This window comes from Phaseolus vulgaris, chromosome 8 (assembly GCF_051622355.1).
Source record: "Phaseolus vulgaris cultivar YP4 chromosome 8, ASM5162235v1, whole genome shotgun sequence".
NCBI lineage: Eukaryota > Viridiplantae > Streptophyta > Magnoliopsida > Fabales > Fabaceae > Phaseolus > Phaseolus vulgaris.
In genome coordinates this window covers 59,927,021-59,942,799 of record NC_143505.1, presented here as the reverse complement: position 1 = coordinate 59,942,799, position 15,779 = coordinate 59,927,021, and the positions used below count along the sequence as shown (strand labels likewise).

General features: G+C 30.9%; 2 protein-coding genes across 2 annotated transcripts; both read right to left on the bottom strand.

The window, feature by feature from the left end:
* Positions 1 to 423: 423 nt before the first annotated feature.
* EXO84B (exocyst complex component 84B) lies at positions 424 to 9,701 on the bottom strand. The gene is made up of 7 exons (XM_068633319.1): positions 9,256 to 9,701; positions 7,605 to 7,702; positions 4,909 to 5,965; positions 4,069 to 4,584; positions 2,329 to 2,517; positions 1,015 to 1,151; positions 424 to 893 (listed from the first exon to the last, which is right to left on the bottom strand). Exons 1-7 carry the CDS (start codon positions 9,403 to 9,405, stop codon positions 731 to 733), a joined length of 2,310 nt encoding a protein of 769 aa, XP_068489420.1. The 5' UTR covers positions 9,406 to 9,701; the 3' UTR covers positions 424 to 730.
* A 1,900-nt stretch (positions 9,702 to 11,601) lies between these two features.
* On the bottom strand, positions 11,602 to 13,213 carry LOC137825939 (ATP synthase epsilon chain). The gene is made up of 2 exons (XM_068631752.2): positions 13,022 to 13,213; positions 11,602 to 11,848 (listed from the first exon to the last, which is right to left on the bottom strand). Exons 1-2 carry the CDS (start codon positions 13,203 to 13,205, stop codon positions 11,820 to 11,822), a joined length of 213 nt encoding a protein of 70 aa, XP_068487853.1. The 5' UTR covers positions 13,206 to 13,213; the 3' UTR covers positions 11,602 to 11,819.
* Between the last annotated feature and the right edge of the window lie 2,566 nt (positions 13,214 to 15,779).

The following is a 15,779-nucleotide window of genomic DNA, read 5'->3' as shown; positions in this document are numbered from 1 at the left end:
ACACGGAACATGTTAATGGAATTCAATTTTCCGTTTTGGATGCACGTTAACACTGAAACTTTGGTTTGCATATCGTTATGATTCCATCGTTAATTTAATATTTCCTAAATAAATTATAACAATAGAAAGGCATTTAAAATTGTATGTCATTAATTTGGTCTCTGCAATTGTAATAATGACCATTCGGGGACTTTGCTTAAATTAAAACAAGTTGAATCGATCCTTATCTAAAATTATAATTGTATTTTTGAAATTACTTTAGAAATAAATTTGATTGTCTTTTAAGTCAAAACTAAATTATTGACGTATAACTTGTATATTTTAAAATGTAAAACCTAGTTTTACAGATTACATTTTAAGGGCTAAATTAGTCATGTAATCAGTGAACTTGAGAATCAGTGTCATTGAAAGAAGAGGAGCCACTTAAAACAAAAAACTAAGTACACTTATTTGAAAAGAATAATGTTTGAGAATGCGAACCAAATAATCAAGTCAACATTTACAAACCAACAGAGGAGGAAAAAATATTGGCAAACACCTGACTATGGAAAACTTAATCTACAGAAAAGCAGGGTTATTCCCCCAATAAATTCAGTAAGATAAAAATGATGGGGAAATCGATTGCTGCGTAGGGAGAACATCAGGAGCAATGACGAGATAGATCTCCATAGAGTACAAAAATCTGCTACCAATTTCACAGTGACTTAATTTACAAGGATGAAACTATACCTCACGAACTATTATGCGATCTGACAGATGAAATTGACTGAGCAGAAACAGATGCAGTAGGGCTGTTAGGGTCCTTCTCCCCATTTATTTCTTTTGGCTTTCCACTAAGTCTCTCCATTGCATCTTGACATAAGTCGTTAAACCATTCGTCTTCTGGCAGTTCTCTGGCAACACAATATATATTAACATAACAAATTCCTTTTAAATCACAATTTTTAACAGAAAAAACATTTGCAAACATTTTTCTTAATGTTAATGATAGAATGTTGATGCTGATAACGGTACCTATATGGATCCATCCCTGTTGCAGAAAATGCCGCCATCGCTTTTGTTATAATCTCGTTGACAATTCGTTGCAAATTTCTTGACAAGTATCGACCGTGCGAAGCAAAGCATACGACAAACTTCATATCCAGGTAGAACTGCATAACGTAAGAAAAAAATTATGTGGCCACAATTAACTTCTCTGTTCACGGGGTTCAACCATGTAAGTTTGCATCTACTGATTTCCCGAGTCGGCAAATCATTATAACACTGTTTAGGCATATACACTTCTAAAGATTGTGAGAACAAATCATTCAGCAAGGTCAATGTAGTCGCTTTAATTTTTAAAAAATACAGTAGAGAACATGAAAAATTTTCTTCAGGTGGAGGAACAACTTCACTTTTCAATGAAAATATATGTTCTCCTTCAACAATGGAGACGAAAGTATGACCAGAATCCAAGAGGTTAGCATTGTTAAAGTGGTTTCTCCATGATTTTTATTATAGCACAGACTAACTGATATTTGACAGTTGGATAAAAGAACAAAATCGCTATCATGATATAGAAGCTGCATCAAATGAAAAATAATCAGTAATTATTTAGGGTAACGTAGATTATTTTCATGCCTTCCAATTTGTTTTGGATTATTTATATGCTTACTTTCAATTAATTATTTTAGTATTATTCAAATAAATTAGAAAGTATTCATTATAAATTAAATTAAAACTTGGTCCCCCTTTAACTTTTATCCAAAACTTTGGCTCCACCTTTTTTTCCACGATTATGGTTTTCCTATTTCATAAAATTGGAAATTTTGGTTCGTTACACAATTTTGCTTATGTTTATCTCCTCTATTTTTAAATTTTTAATTAATTAAATTATCTTTTGATGGTTCTCTGAATGGATGTCTGGTTTAAGGTTCAACTGGATCAAAATAAAAGAAATAAAATGTATATAAATTGAGGCTCTAAAATTGCAAAGTTTTTAAAATAGGAGATCAAAATTGCGAAAAAAATAGGAGTAAATTTTTAAATAGAGACCACAATTTTTAAATCGTGGATCAGGAATTAAATACAGACCAAAATTGCAATTTAGTCTTCATTATTTAAAGTTTTTTTCAGCTCTGTTTGTTAGAAAAGGACCAGACTTTGATCTATATAAGTAATAGAAGACTTGAGTCGCACATATTTTTCCTAAATAAAATTATCTTATTTAGATTCATTTAAAGGCGTCATTTTTTGTCTGCTTTGGCATATGGGTTTAACAGTTATTTCAGCAACCAAAACAAAAGAAATATATATGATATTATAATAAAACAAACTCCAATATCCTACCTGCTGAAGACCAAGGGGACCTAAAGGCCTGGGCCCTTCCTCAATATCATCCCAAAAGCTCTGGTCTTCTGAAAGCCACAACATAACAGTTTCTGTAAGTCTCATCAAGAGCAGCGTAGCAAATCTTTCCCTCCCTACAAACATATCTGCTGCTATATTGGCCATTCGGTTTAGTTTTACAAAAAGCTCCTGAACAATCAAATAATAGCCTCATGAGATACTTGAATAATATTGTAGTATAACTCGGCAATGAAGTTAGAAGAGAATTTGTAATGACTTTAGCACAAGAGGAAAGATAATTCATATTGCAAAAGAAAAAAAAAATCATTTGAAAAATCCAACATGTATCAAATAAGTTATAAAGAATAACGGCTCTGTAATCGAATATCCAATGTAGAACAAGGCCATAGAGGATATATTTGTTATAGAAATTCAATAAGGACTCCGCTTGAAAATTAAATTCACATATAGGTAATAAATAGGAAGATAGTATCAAACTGTAGGAAGATATAAAACAATCATGTCTGCTTGGGAAAATAGGAGGTTAAATGTTTCAATGCTCTCAATTTACACACATATATAATTTATATACACTGTAACTGTAGACCCTTTTTTACGCCTGCGTCCGATAGAAATTCATCTTATTGCTGCATCATGTTTATAAATAGCAATCTGACCCCTTTAAAGAGAATATTAGGTACGGTAGGTAACATTGATCGTTTAGTTGATGAGAAAATGGTTAATATCCTAACACAAACATGATTTGTTGTGCATGAATGGTAACATCAACATTTGATTTTTTCATAGATGATATTTATTTACTTTACCCTCTGAGTGAATTGCTCAATTTACAGGAGCCAGATCCAATGAATAAGATGATGTGAAAGTAAAGTGAGTTCCTATGTCATGATTGTGTAAACAAACTAATATTGCATGCGTGATAGATGACTATGACAAAATCGGTCTTTAGAATATAGAAGATAGAAATACTTACGCTGCTAGTACCTAAAGCTTGATAATTATGCACATATACAACATATATATTATGATTTCTTTAGTGTTTAAGATGTCGATGTGTGTGTAATAGCACAATGTTTAATCCCTTCTGGTAGACAGAGGGAGACATTTAACCACAAGAACGAACACAAATAGAAAATTGTATTCGTATATTAGGACTAACAACTTCCGTAGTCAGCCAGCTGATTAAGGTTGACACTTAATAGAAACAGATACTTCAAGAAAATTATTTCGTTCAGTAGCATAATTAAGTAGCTATTCCAGAATGCATACTTAGATTTGAAATAAAATAAACCAATCCTCGGAAATGGGACAACACATTGAATCTATAGTCATGAGCCTATAAAAGAATCAGAATGGAGCTTCATGTTGCAAGCAATAATCCACACCCCCGTCTCCAAGTTTTTCCACTCAGATGAGATATTACAAAAAAACATACATGCTTGGCACCATGGGAATGGAAAGAAAATTTCAAAGAGAAAAGCTTAGTAATACACTCATTTGAACACATTATTACTGAAACTTAATGAAAATCATAAAATTTTGCAGGTCCTATTCATACCCATTTAATGAGTTTCACTTTTCACTTTGTAATTATTAATAAATTTCAACCAATAACAGTGTTATTAGCACTCCCCAGTTTGAAATTCACTCTTACAAACAATGAGGCAGATACAAAAATCTGTAGAAAAATTTCACTAAAGAATCAGATTTCGGAAATACCTGAAAAATAAAAGATGGAAGCCATTCAACGTCTTCGGCATTACCATCCATATTTATATACATGTCAGCAGTAAGATGACTATCACCTTCCTCAGTAAAAATTAGGTCCAGTGCATGTTGACGACAGAATGTATCTTTTAATCTGTCCACTGAACCAACAAGTCTTCTCCTCCATTCTCTTTGTTCAGGATGACGATTTTGTCTTTCTGAGGTTCTTCTTCGATTATCATCATTGTAGGCATTTTGATTTATGGGGGAAAGCTTCATAGCTGCACGTGGAAGTAGTTCATCAGCTAGTAATGAGGCATTTGCTAGCAATGCAATTTGCTGGTTCTCAGTCTCAGCCATGCGTACAATTTTGTTTCCAGAATCTTCAAAGCCTGCCTCTTCCTCCATTGATCCAGGTAATGCTTTTATGAGCATGTTCACATAGGAGTTAAATACTTGAAACAATCCCTCCAGGGCTTGGCCCCCCAACTGCATGCTAAGCAGTGGTCCTACATCCTCGAAGAAGTCCTGTTACAGAACATTCAGCATTAAGTGAATTAACAACATAAACCCATCAAAACCAAACAGGAAACATACATAGAACTTGGTATAGATCTAAACAAGATTAAAATGTGCAGATGAGTATGTGTTTGGTAGGAAGGAAGGCAGTTATTTCTTCAGTAAGATCACAGAAAACATAGAAAAGATTCAACATTCTAAGTATATTCACTTAAAGAATCGAAATAATAAATATTTAGTACACTTAGTTTTTGAACATCTACTCACTGTCCCAAGCAAAGCAACATCTCTGTTCAGTACTTCAGTCTAACAAGTCAAAATTGAAATTCTCACCTGAACCATCAAATTGAAGCGATGGGCACTGCTTGTAAGTTTATGTTGAAATGCGGTTGTATTACTCATGGATATACTTGAAGGCCTACTACTCTGACGACTAGCTGTAGGAGGGTATGTAAGTACCCAGTCATCAGCTGCAGCCAAAGCAGCAGTACTCTCTTGAATTCGTTTCAAATTAGCATCTAGTGCTTGCTCAACACTAGGCCTAAAAAGTTTCAACAGCACGGGACAAAGAGCCAGACCACGAGCTTCCAACAATGAGCAATGACCCAATGCTATTTGAACACATTCTGCAGCAGCTCTTAAACCTCCTGCAGCTGCTGATGAAGCTAATGCATGCCTTTTCACTAGAAGAGCAAAAGCTTCTGTTTGCTTAGTAGCCCACATCACAAGTTCTGAAGTATAAGCTGGCTCCTCACCGAAAATAGCCAAAGAATCACTAGCAGCTTGAGCAACTACTGAGAATACCAGTTGGGCTAGAGCAGCAGTATATGCTCCACCATATGAGGTGCTTGATGGTCGAAGAATTTGCATGTTATATTGATACCGTTGCTGATGGGCATTAAGTAGCAAGCTGTGGGCATGGGGACCATCTCCAAGTCTTTTAAGGGCGGAAACCGATGCACGGAGCTCAGAACCACGTGTGGAGGGCTGACAAGCAGCTTCAGTTAGCTGATCGGCTAGCTTTTGTCTACGTTCAGCAATGGAATTCTGTAGAGACAAAAGTACTGACGGGGTGATAGATTTCATCTCTTTAGCCTCAGAAACTACACGCTCTCCTTCATCAAGAGCAGCCAAAGCCTCTTCCACTCGCCTTTCAGCCAAGAGAACATCCAAGAGATCAGGAAACTCTACCAACCATTTGTCTAGGTCTGATATCTCCTTATCTTCAGAATCTGATGTAGCATTTAGAGAAAAACCATCAGACGTTGAAATTGATAATGAATCGATGTGAACTCCTTCAGCTAAACCATGTATCAAGGCAGCTTGTGTGGAGAGAAGGTTTCTAATAGATGAAAGCTCCCCCTCCAAATCTGATATCTCCTTGGATGTTCTGTAATATTAATATTGCTAAGATTTCAAAATATGACCCACAATATATCAGCTAAGTAACAGTAGCTAAAACACATTGCAGCAGCAATTTTTTAGGTCCAAACTAGAAGGGGTAAAACATTAAAAAGAAGAGTAAACAACTCTAATGTCCCTTTTATTTTGCATTTCTTACACAAAACTCCCTCTATTTCAAGAACATACACAAAATTCCTCCTATTTTATAAATATGCTACATTTAAACCCACTGTTATTATTTGGTATAACTTTGATATCCAGATTATAGATTGTCTCGTTATACAAACATCCTCTATCTGTTAAACACTACACAAAATCCCTTCCATTTGATAAATACATTACATTTACATTCCACCATATTATAGTAAAAAATTGAAATTGTTAAATCCTTAAAAGACAAGTTTTGCAATATTATTGGCATAACACATAAAAATAAAGAGTAAAATTAATTATTATTTCATATTCAACAAAAATCTAATAAAAGCTTAGTCACATTAATAATTAATAGTATCCAATTCAACTATTTTTTTTAATGAATTGAATAATAGAAAATAAAATATTTTATTGATTTTATTATTAGTAGTTCATATGGTTATGGTTTTTATTTACTGCAATAATTTTGAATTCTTGTCATTGATAATTTTGTTATTAATAATATGTTTTTTCATTTTCTTTATTATTTTAATGTTATCTTAACATTTTTTTATCTTTAAATATTAATAATTTAATTTTTTTATTAATGTATTGGTATCAGATTGTTTGTAATGTATATAAAATAGAAGGGAGTTTGTGTAATTGATCAAACTCTTTAATAATAATATTTATCTCAATTTAATTTAAAGAAAGGTTTTGTGTTTCGTATCTCAATTTATAAAATAGGAGGGTTTTGGGGAAGTTTTTTTTTAATATAAGTGGTTTTGTTTATGAAATGTAAAATAGAAGGTAAATGAACAAGTCTTTCCCCCTATCAACACACATGCAGGGAGATACTTCTCATAAACAAAATAAGAATGATCAATGTCAGATGCTAAAAACCCTTTTTTGCAATGATATGGTGGTATAATACTTATTTGATACCGTGTTACAACTAAAATATTAGGACATATGTAGAATTTTTAAAGCACAATAAGATTTACACAGATTGCATACAAACCAGAATTTCAAAACCAAACCAATTAAATTGGTAAGTGGTCCAGCCAGACTCCAAAGCCAGAGAATGAAAACTAACCTCAAAACCACTCAAACAACGCAAATTGGTTGGGGTTTGACTGGCTGAACTGGTTGAATTATCATTTTTATTCCTCTACCACTCAAAATGCTTCAGCTATGAGGGGGAAACAAAGGCATAACTAGGCTGTGGTAGATGACCATTTGTGAAACACTAAAGCATTGGTGTTTATTGGCAAAGTGATTTTGTTTATATAGATTACCTTGGTTTGTATGCATGGTTTGTGCAAATCAGTATATCAGAGGGAAATTTCAATTACAGAAAGTTTAAAGGGCCCCAATGAATTTAGGGGCTGAAGCCAATGAAGTTTAGCTTGATTTCAAAACCTTGAATCTCCTTTATTAGTAAAAGGACCAATGAAGTTTTCAAAATATTTATACAAACTGGCACAACTAACCGAATGAAGGCAGCATAATTAGCATAGACACTTCGACGCATCTCCTCAGCAGATGCCTTCTTCAAGTCCACCAAATATGTGCATAATTGCTTAATTTCCTGAAGAACAAAGTAGCATTACTTAGAACATGTTAGGAACATCTGAAATCTTAGATTTCAGCTGTTTTATTACAGAAAAAAGGTTGTTTTTAAAATAATCTGTGTTTGGGAAAATAACTTAAATTTATAAAAAAAAATCTGGAGAAATAATTTGTTCTTTTAAGTTGAAAATTTTGAAACTTATGATTATTGTTCAACAGTTCCATTTTTCCAGCATCATACACTCTTTTTCATATGTCAAAATTGTTTTTTGCTTCCAAACGAACTTAATTATCTTACAATCACTTTTCAACAAACTTATCCAAAAAAAGAACATTCTGATTATAATCAATAATACATATAATTGATTGTTAAAATAATAAAAAAATTGCAGCAGTTGTCCCAAGCACACCCTTAATGTGAAGGTCAAAAAAAATTTTCTCTTCCTGGTGGGAACTAGAAGTATCCAATAACAGGTTTCAGCACTACAAATGACTAAAGCCCTGTTTGGATAATTTTTTCCTAAAGTCTTTATAGGAGAAGAAAATAAGAAAAATAAATCAAATAAGTTTCTCTAGCAGCTAAAATTAGCTTATGCAGAAGCTAATTTGTAGAAGATCTCTTGTATTAGCTTCTCCAATATCTTTTTAATTTGCATAAGTTAATTTTAGCTTAAGGAGAAAAAATTTCATTTTTCTTATTTTCTTCTCCTTTTAGTGCTTGTGGAGTACTTTGTCAAACTAGACTCTAATTGGAAAAAAAAATTATGCCTAAGTGGCTAAGACAACATGTTGAAAGTTAGTTCACAACTACATAAGTCTTAAATAGATGATGAAGGAGACATATATCTAATAGCCATATAGAGAATAGAGAAGATAGGAAAGAAACTACAAATTTTCCCTTTTCAGCCACTAAAAGGAGTCAATTACAAATAAAAGTCATCTCAAACTGTAAATTTTATGAATTACAGGATTGACAGACAAAGGATATCGCATGTTGCCAAGGTATGACACATGATACTCCAATCTAAAATAAAGCTTATCCTCTCTTCACTTCCTAGCTTTTAGGAGTGGACTTTATTCTGAATTAAAATCAACTTAGATTCTATTGTCCATAGAAAATTAAAAGAAATGAAGCATGCAATGATGCAACCATAAACTTCATATGTCTAACTCTAACCAGATGACTTATCTTCCTAGGCCTCAACACAAGCATCATTTAGGTATAAGCAATCAGGCTTCTATTATTGAGATATCAACAAATACACAATTACCGTAACATGCCACTGAAGCAAAAGAAAGAGAAATCATTCACCAATTTTTCATCGTACATTACTTTCTTTTGTTTTAGCTCCGGCAGAAAAATGCCTCTCCCCGTGAGGAGAAATTCAGCAAGGAGCCGATGTGCTCACCTCACCTCAGAAACCGCATCTAAACACTTGCGATTAGAGATTTCTTATTTAAACTGAGTTTGAAAAAACTAGGTAGGAACGAACGCAATTGCAAAAAGGCTTGGAACGGATCACCGAATACGCAGCTAATAGGACACAGTAAAGAGGAAAAAACGAAATGAACCTTATCGTTGAGGGAGCAATTGGACTGCACATAGGACTCCGCGTCGAATTTCTCAGTCTTGAAGGGATTGAGTCCTTCTTCAAGCTTAGGTCCATTCTCCTTCGCACTCGCCACTGCACTTCTCGTCCGAGATGTCTTCGCCGTCGCCATATGAACGGACTCCAACTGAGACGAGATCACCAACCGCCGAAGTTTAGGGTTCAAATTCAAACACAGAAATCAAAAACGTAGATCGATCTACGCACGAATCAATGAGGAAGCACACTGAACAGCACAGAGCAGAAAAAGAAAAGGAGAAGACTCTATTTCGTGTCGTTTCAATCTTAATTTTAATTTCAATTTCTCTGATCCCTAACAAAGCGGTGATGGTAAGAGAGAGTTAAGACTTGTGCCAGGGAGAGAGAAGAGAGGAGAAGATTGCCAGCACACCACGCCTAATTTTTTTTTTTCTTCTCTTAAAATCATAAATAAATAATAAAATAATTTGCTTTTCGCTTAACTTCTTCAACTAATAATAACTTTCCTTTTTGTTTGTTTACGGGTAAATCATCTACCCTTTGCACCTAAAAGTGTATGTTTAAAAAATTAAATTGATGATAAATGAAAATATTTTTTTTATTATAATTTTTAAAAAAAAATTATCTATTATATCATCTAAATTAAGAATGTGACTTGCATTATTATTAGCCTCAGATGGACTGCATTTTATGGGTTTAATTTTGTATTTTATACATTTAAAAAAAATAAAAACAACAAGATATGAAGATAAAAGAAAATTCTATCTCTTATTGATTGAAAATGGTTGAATTAAGAAAAATAAAATGAAATAATTGATTTTTCTTTAGTCAACTAGTTGAAGAGTCACAATTGATAATGCAATTATAATTCCTTTGATTTCAGTAAAACATGTACTCCTTCATGATTTAAAGTACATCATTATTTGAGTTATTAGTTTTTTTTGTTTGCTAAACGAGTGTTTTAATAGCTTTGGGATGAATTAGTGGAATTATTGTGTGTATGAGGAACTAGTGAAATCTTAGGTTAACTTTAACATAACTATAATTTTTTTATTTATTTATCTCTTTTTTCTACTATATATATAATAGGTCTCATTTAATAAAATAAAAAAACAAAAAACAAAAGAATAAGAAGCACATGCAGGAGACTACCTGAAAACCGTAGTAAAGAGCATAGGAGAATAATCAACATTAGTCACTTCATCATTGGAGAGAATGTAGCTGGCTATTTGAACAACTCTTTTAATTTATACATATTTCCCTACCTTCTACATTTCACAAGATCCCTTCAAAAACATAAAAAACAAATATTATCTGCTTTCTATTATTTTATAATTAATTATATATAATGAATAATCGATTATATACTATATATATAATATAATTGATTATATAATAATATAATAAAATATTTAATAATATTAATTATAATATAATTATAAAATAATAATAAAATATAGTTATTGATAATTAAGAAAATAATTTTATATAATCAATATATAAATATTAATTATAAAAAAATATTATTACTTAATTTTAATATAAAAAATATTTTTTGATTAAATTTTGTTCAAATATAAATATTTTTTATCTAACAATCTCTTAAGATTGACAATTTCAAATAATCATTATTTTTTTAACCTAGATATTATAACAGTTTCATACACAAGTATGTAATTTTTAATTAATTTTAATGACAAAAACAAAATTATAATCTTATATTTTTATAAATTAAAGAAAAATAATCACCACACTAATCCTATTATACACAATTTTTCATGGAGTGAGACTTTCCCTTTTCACTATCTTTATGCAAGTGCAGTCATTCTCTGCTCCCCTGCAAATTTAACTATTAGATTGATTGATGTCACTTTCTGTTTGTAATTTTTCTTTTACTTTCATTCACTACTCATTAGTGCCATTTGGCCATTGCTAATCCCAAATCATCAGTCAGATGCCCATTAAAAAGTGACATTCTAACCACCAAAATATGGCTATTTGCAACATTGGTTGACAGGTGTATTGCATACTCCTATATGGTATGATATATCCTACTTTCCTTTTACAAACATAGTTGAAATTTGAAAGCCTAATAAGGAACACAGTATAATAAAATGAACCATGGAGCATTCTGTGTTGATGAATCTTCAAATTTCATATTTCATAAAAAAAGTCATGTTTAAAACATGGCCTTCATGAATTTGCAAGTGATAATGAATTAACGCATTTCAATTTATTGTAGGATTCTATCACAAACTTATGACCCAACTTAACATAGTTGAGCAGTTTTCTCATTTCAGGATTTCCCATTTCAGAACCTGGAGGCAGATTAAGTTACAAAGCCACTTTGTCATTAAGTTCAAAAATCACCTGTTTAAGCTTTATTACAAGAATAACCATCTGAATCAAAATCCAGACATATTCCATTTCATGGGAAGAAAAAAACAAAAGAAATTAAACATAAAAAAACATAAAAGGTTCAAAATAACAATCAACTTCCAGATCTCAATGATTGGTGCATTTTATAGCTTCCAACAACATTCCGAATCAATGGTCTGGGGTATCTGAACGAAGAGCTGAAAAAGAAAATTGAGCACTTTGATCAGAAAACACGAACATGATGTTGGCTGAAAAACATTAGGCGATGAGTAACAGAAAAATGTCGTCAACTCAAGATAGTGCACCCCTTCTAAATGTATGTTTAGAATTTCAGTAAAGGACATAAAGAGTATTCTTGCTCAAAAGTTTGTTCAGCACGTAAAAGTATGTTTAGAATGCTTCCCCACGCATCACAATATTGTATTCAATATCCATCTTCTCTTTCCAAGAAAAACCCAGTAGTAGTGAAACAATTGTCCATTAATCCTTTTCACTAAATTTGTGTTTGCAGCAATGAGAAATTTTGGTTTGCGAAAACATTTTCCATTTTCATTTATTTTTTATTTTCTGAAAATTGTTCAGTTTCAATCTCAAAATTTAGAAAATGTGTATGATTTTATCTCTTACTTTCATTATAAATTCCCTGTTTTACTTCTAAAAAAATATGTTACAATGGCTCATCAATAAACGCACAAACAACACAGAAAATAAAAACAAGTAATTTATTCTAAATTTTAGCCTGATTTCAAGAACATCTTCTGAAATTATTTTCTAATGATCAACCAAAAATACTTTAGTTTCATTTCCCGTCTTGTTCGAAAATGAAAACAGAAAATGCTCAAAGTAAATCTCATGTGACAAGCATTCTCCATTGATCCTTAACAAGGGCAACGTCTCAGCCCAACCAATCTCGTTTCCACAAAATAGGAACTATTAGTCATGGATGCCACGAGCAATGTACATACACAAAAACACATACATACATACATACATGATATTAAGAATAAAACAAAACAGGAGACAAAGGTTACCAAACCATATCAACTGTGTTTAACATCAACTAAAAAACACATGAAAAAAAAACAGAGAAATGGAGCATGCCAAATAGAAGGATCTGGTGAAAGCTAATTCGTACAAAACGGGAATTGATCCTCCCACGACATGGTTACGAGGAAGGTAAACGAAGCTAAAAATCAAAATTCGCGATGACTAAACTAGGGTTATTGATTTGGGCGAACAAGGGAATCAATTCCTATACTCCACACACAGATGAAACGTCTAACAATGATTACAATATTTTCATCTGAAAATAAAATGGATGAAATTAAGTGAAATAGATGATGAAATTTGAGAAGAGAATAGAAGATTACTAGGTTTTTCAGGCTTTCCATCGACCCATTTGGCGAGAGCGAAATGAACCTTCTCGCGAGAGAGGGATTCGGCCTTGTAGGGTTCCTTGAGGCAATTTCTAACCAGATTGGCGCATATGTTAGAGTATGTGATGTAGGTCATACCCGCTGCTCTCCAAAACGGCACCGCTCCGCTCGACGCCATCTTCACACTTTCTTTCTCTTTCTCTTTCTCTCTGAAACGCTACACTTTCTTCCTTACCAATACCAATGCATAGAACCTTTCAGACACACTATGCTATATGGACTCTCTAAAGCCCACTCAAGCCCAGTCCAGCCCGGCCCAGGTCTTCATTTTACTTCTCGGCCCACTTTTATTTTTCATTTGGCAGTTTCTTCCTGCACCCCTACATTTTTTTCTGCACCCCTACAAGGTTGCGCAAAGACAAAACTGTTCCTATATAAAACTGTACATTTTTTTTATTTTGGATTATGAAATCCGGTAAATTTTCGGATTTGTGCTTCCAGTAAAATTTTGGATTAGTGCGTCCGGTAATTTTCCAGATTGGTGCTTTCGGTAGTACATGAATGACAGTGTTAATCCAAAATAAAAAAAAAATACAAAACATCTATAATTGAAAAAATCATTTCAAATCCACCAATCCGTAATTCAAAAATATGCATTCTGGATTCAAAAATTCATAATTGAAAAAAATCATTCTGGATCTACCAATCCGTAATAGAAATTAAGCTTATGGATTCAACAATCCGAAAATCAACAATTTATACAAACTTTGCTTCCAGAACACCTCCTCTTCCGGAATGCAACATGATTCACTTCCAGATTGATGAATCCGTAACACACTCCTAAATCCTGAATTCAAATAACAGGTGAAGGTCAGTTTCAAAATTTACAAAAATGTGGGGTGTAGGAAGAAAAATGTAGGGGTGCAGGAAGAAACTGCCTTTTAATTCTCTGCATGTTCTCCAGTTTTATTTTAGGTTAAAATATAATTATGTTCCCTTATTTTTTTAATCCCTAATTTTGGTTGTCCTTCTTGAAACTAAAACACATTTATGTATTTATCTATCTAAATATGTAAGGAGACTTTTTCTACTAGTTCAATTTTCAATATTATGATCTTGACAACTTCAACATTTACCAAAATTAAACTCATGACATGTTTTTCTTATAATTTTTTTTATCACAATAATTAAAATTTTATTAATAATTTTTTCTAATATTATAATTTTTTCATATTTAATGATAGGTATAACACTTTTAGTGTGCTGATAAAAAAATAACACTTTTAATATTTTAAAAGATATTCAGTTAAATATTTCATATATATGATGAAAGAATGAAGTAACATTTGAATCATATGAAAGAGACCTATCTTATTCAAAGAAAATAGTTTTTCAAAATTATGAAAATTAGGTCATTCAAATAAGAAGAATCCACATTAAGAATACATACATGAATGTAGGTCTACATGGATTTGTTGAAATATAATTAGTTGAAAATAATAATGTAAATCATTATTGATAAGATTAATTATATTTATAATTAATGTACAAATGATACTATTTTATGATAATAATAAACTTCTGAGATCACAATTGATTTGAAAACATATGCTTGTACCATATTAACATATAAAATTAACATCAATATTTAATAATGATGTTTATGATGTATTATATATTCGTCTTTGTTGAGAAATATTTAATATGTGTAAATCTCAAAGAAAACGTAGCGTATTAATTAGATATTAAATTAAAATTTTTGACTAAAAGTTTCAATATTTTTGACAATATTTTATTTAATTTTATTTATTTAAAATGTTAAAAAGTACATTAATCTTGAAAATAGTGCAAGAATTATGTTTACAATGGATGTAATTATTATTAAAATATAATGTGTGTGTATATATATATATATATATATAATATTTTTATATTTTAATGTTTATAACTAAATTAGATCGGTTAATCGTAAACTGTTATGATTACATGTAACATGTGAACAAATAATATCAAAATAAAAATAAAACTTAATAAACTACTTAAAAACTTGAAATAATATTATATATAAGAGTAATATATAATATATAAAGATAGTGGTTGTGTTTGTTAAATATTATGATATTACTTAATAGTATATGCTATATATTATTTAAATAGCACACTATAGTTACATTTAATTTTATAGATAAATACGACTATTCTATATCTTTTCATTAATGTCATTGAATCATATTTAAAATAAAAAAATGCAAATAGTTGAATTAAAAATTAAATATAACTACAAATAATTAAAAATTAATTAAAAAGTTAAAGATCAAACTTATATATAATAAAAATTTAAGAAAATAAAATTATATTTTAGAAAAAATAAAAATAAAAACTTTGAAATTTATACTGGTGTAAAAGAATATATATATATATAGACACATATATATAGATATATAATGATTAAATATTTAAATGCAAAACAAGTTATTGGAAGTGATTTGAAGTATGTTTTTAATCTTACTATAAACATGATTCTTTTGTATATTTTAAACAGAAAAAAAATTATTTTTTTTCTCCTAATTATTAACATAGAAAACTTATTTCACGGTTATCTGTAAATATAATCAACTCGCAAAATTAATTTTTCATATATAATTTAAATATTTTCTTGTTAAATTAATTGAGCAAGTACAGATTATGTAAATAAAAATATTAACATTGTGTTCTCTAACATATTTTTAATATACGTTATTATGAAATAAAA

Coding starts and splice junctions, on each gene's coding strand:
- EXO84B (XM_068633319.1), bottom strand. CDS start 9,405: ATGGCGACGGCGAAGACATCTCGGACGAGAAGTGCAGTGGCGAGTGCG. Junction 2,518..4,068: donor TTCCATCTTTTATTTTTCAG/GTATTTCCGAAA, acceptor TTGATTGTTCAG/GAGCTTTTTGTAAAACTAAA. Junction 1,152..2,328: donor GTCCCCTTGGTCTTCAGCAG/GTAGGATATTGG, acceptor TACGTTATGCAG/TTCTACCTGGATATGAAGTT.
- LOC137825939 (XM_068631752.2), bottom strand. CDS start 13,205: ATGGCGTCGAGCGGAGCGGTGCCGTTTTGGAGAGCAGCGGGTATGACC. Junction 11,849..13,021: donor TGGAAAGCCTGAAAAACCTA/GTAATCTTCTAT, acceptor TTTCTTTTTCAG/CTCTTCGTTCAGATACCCCA.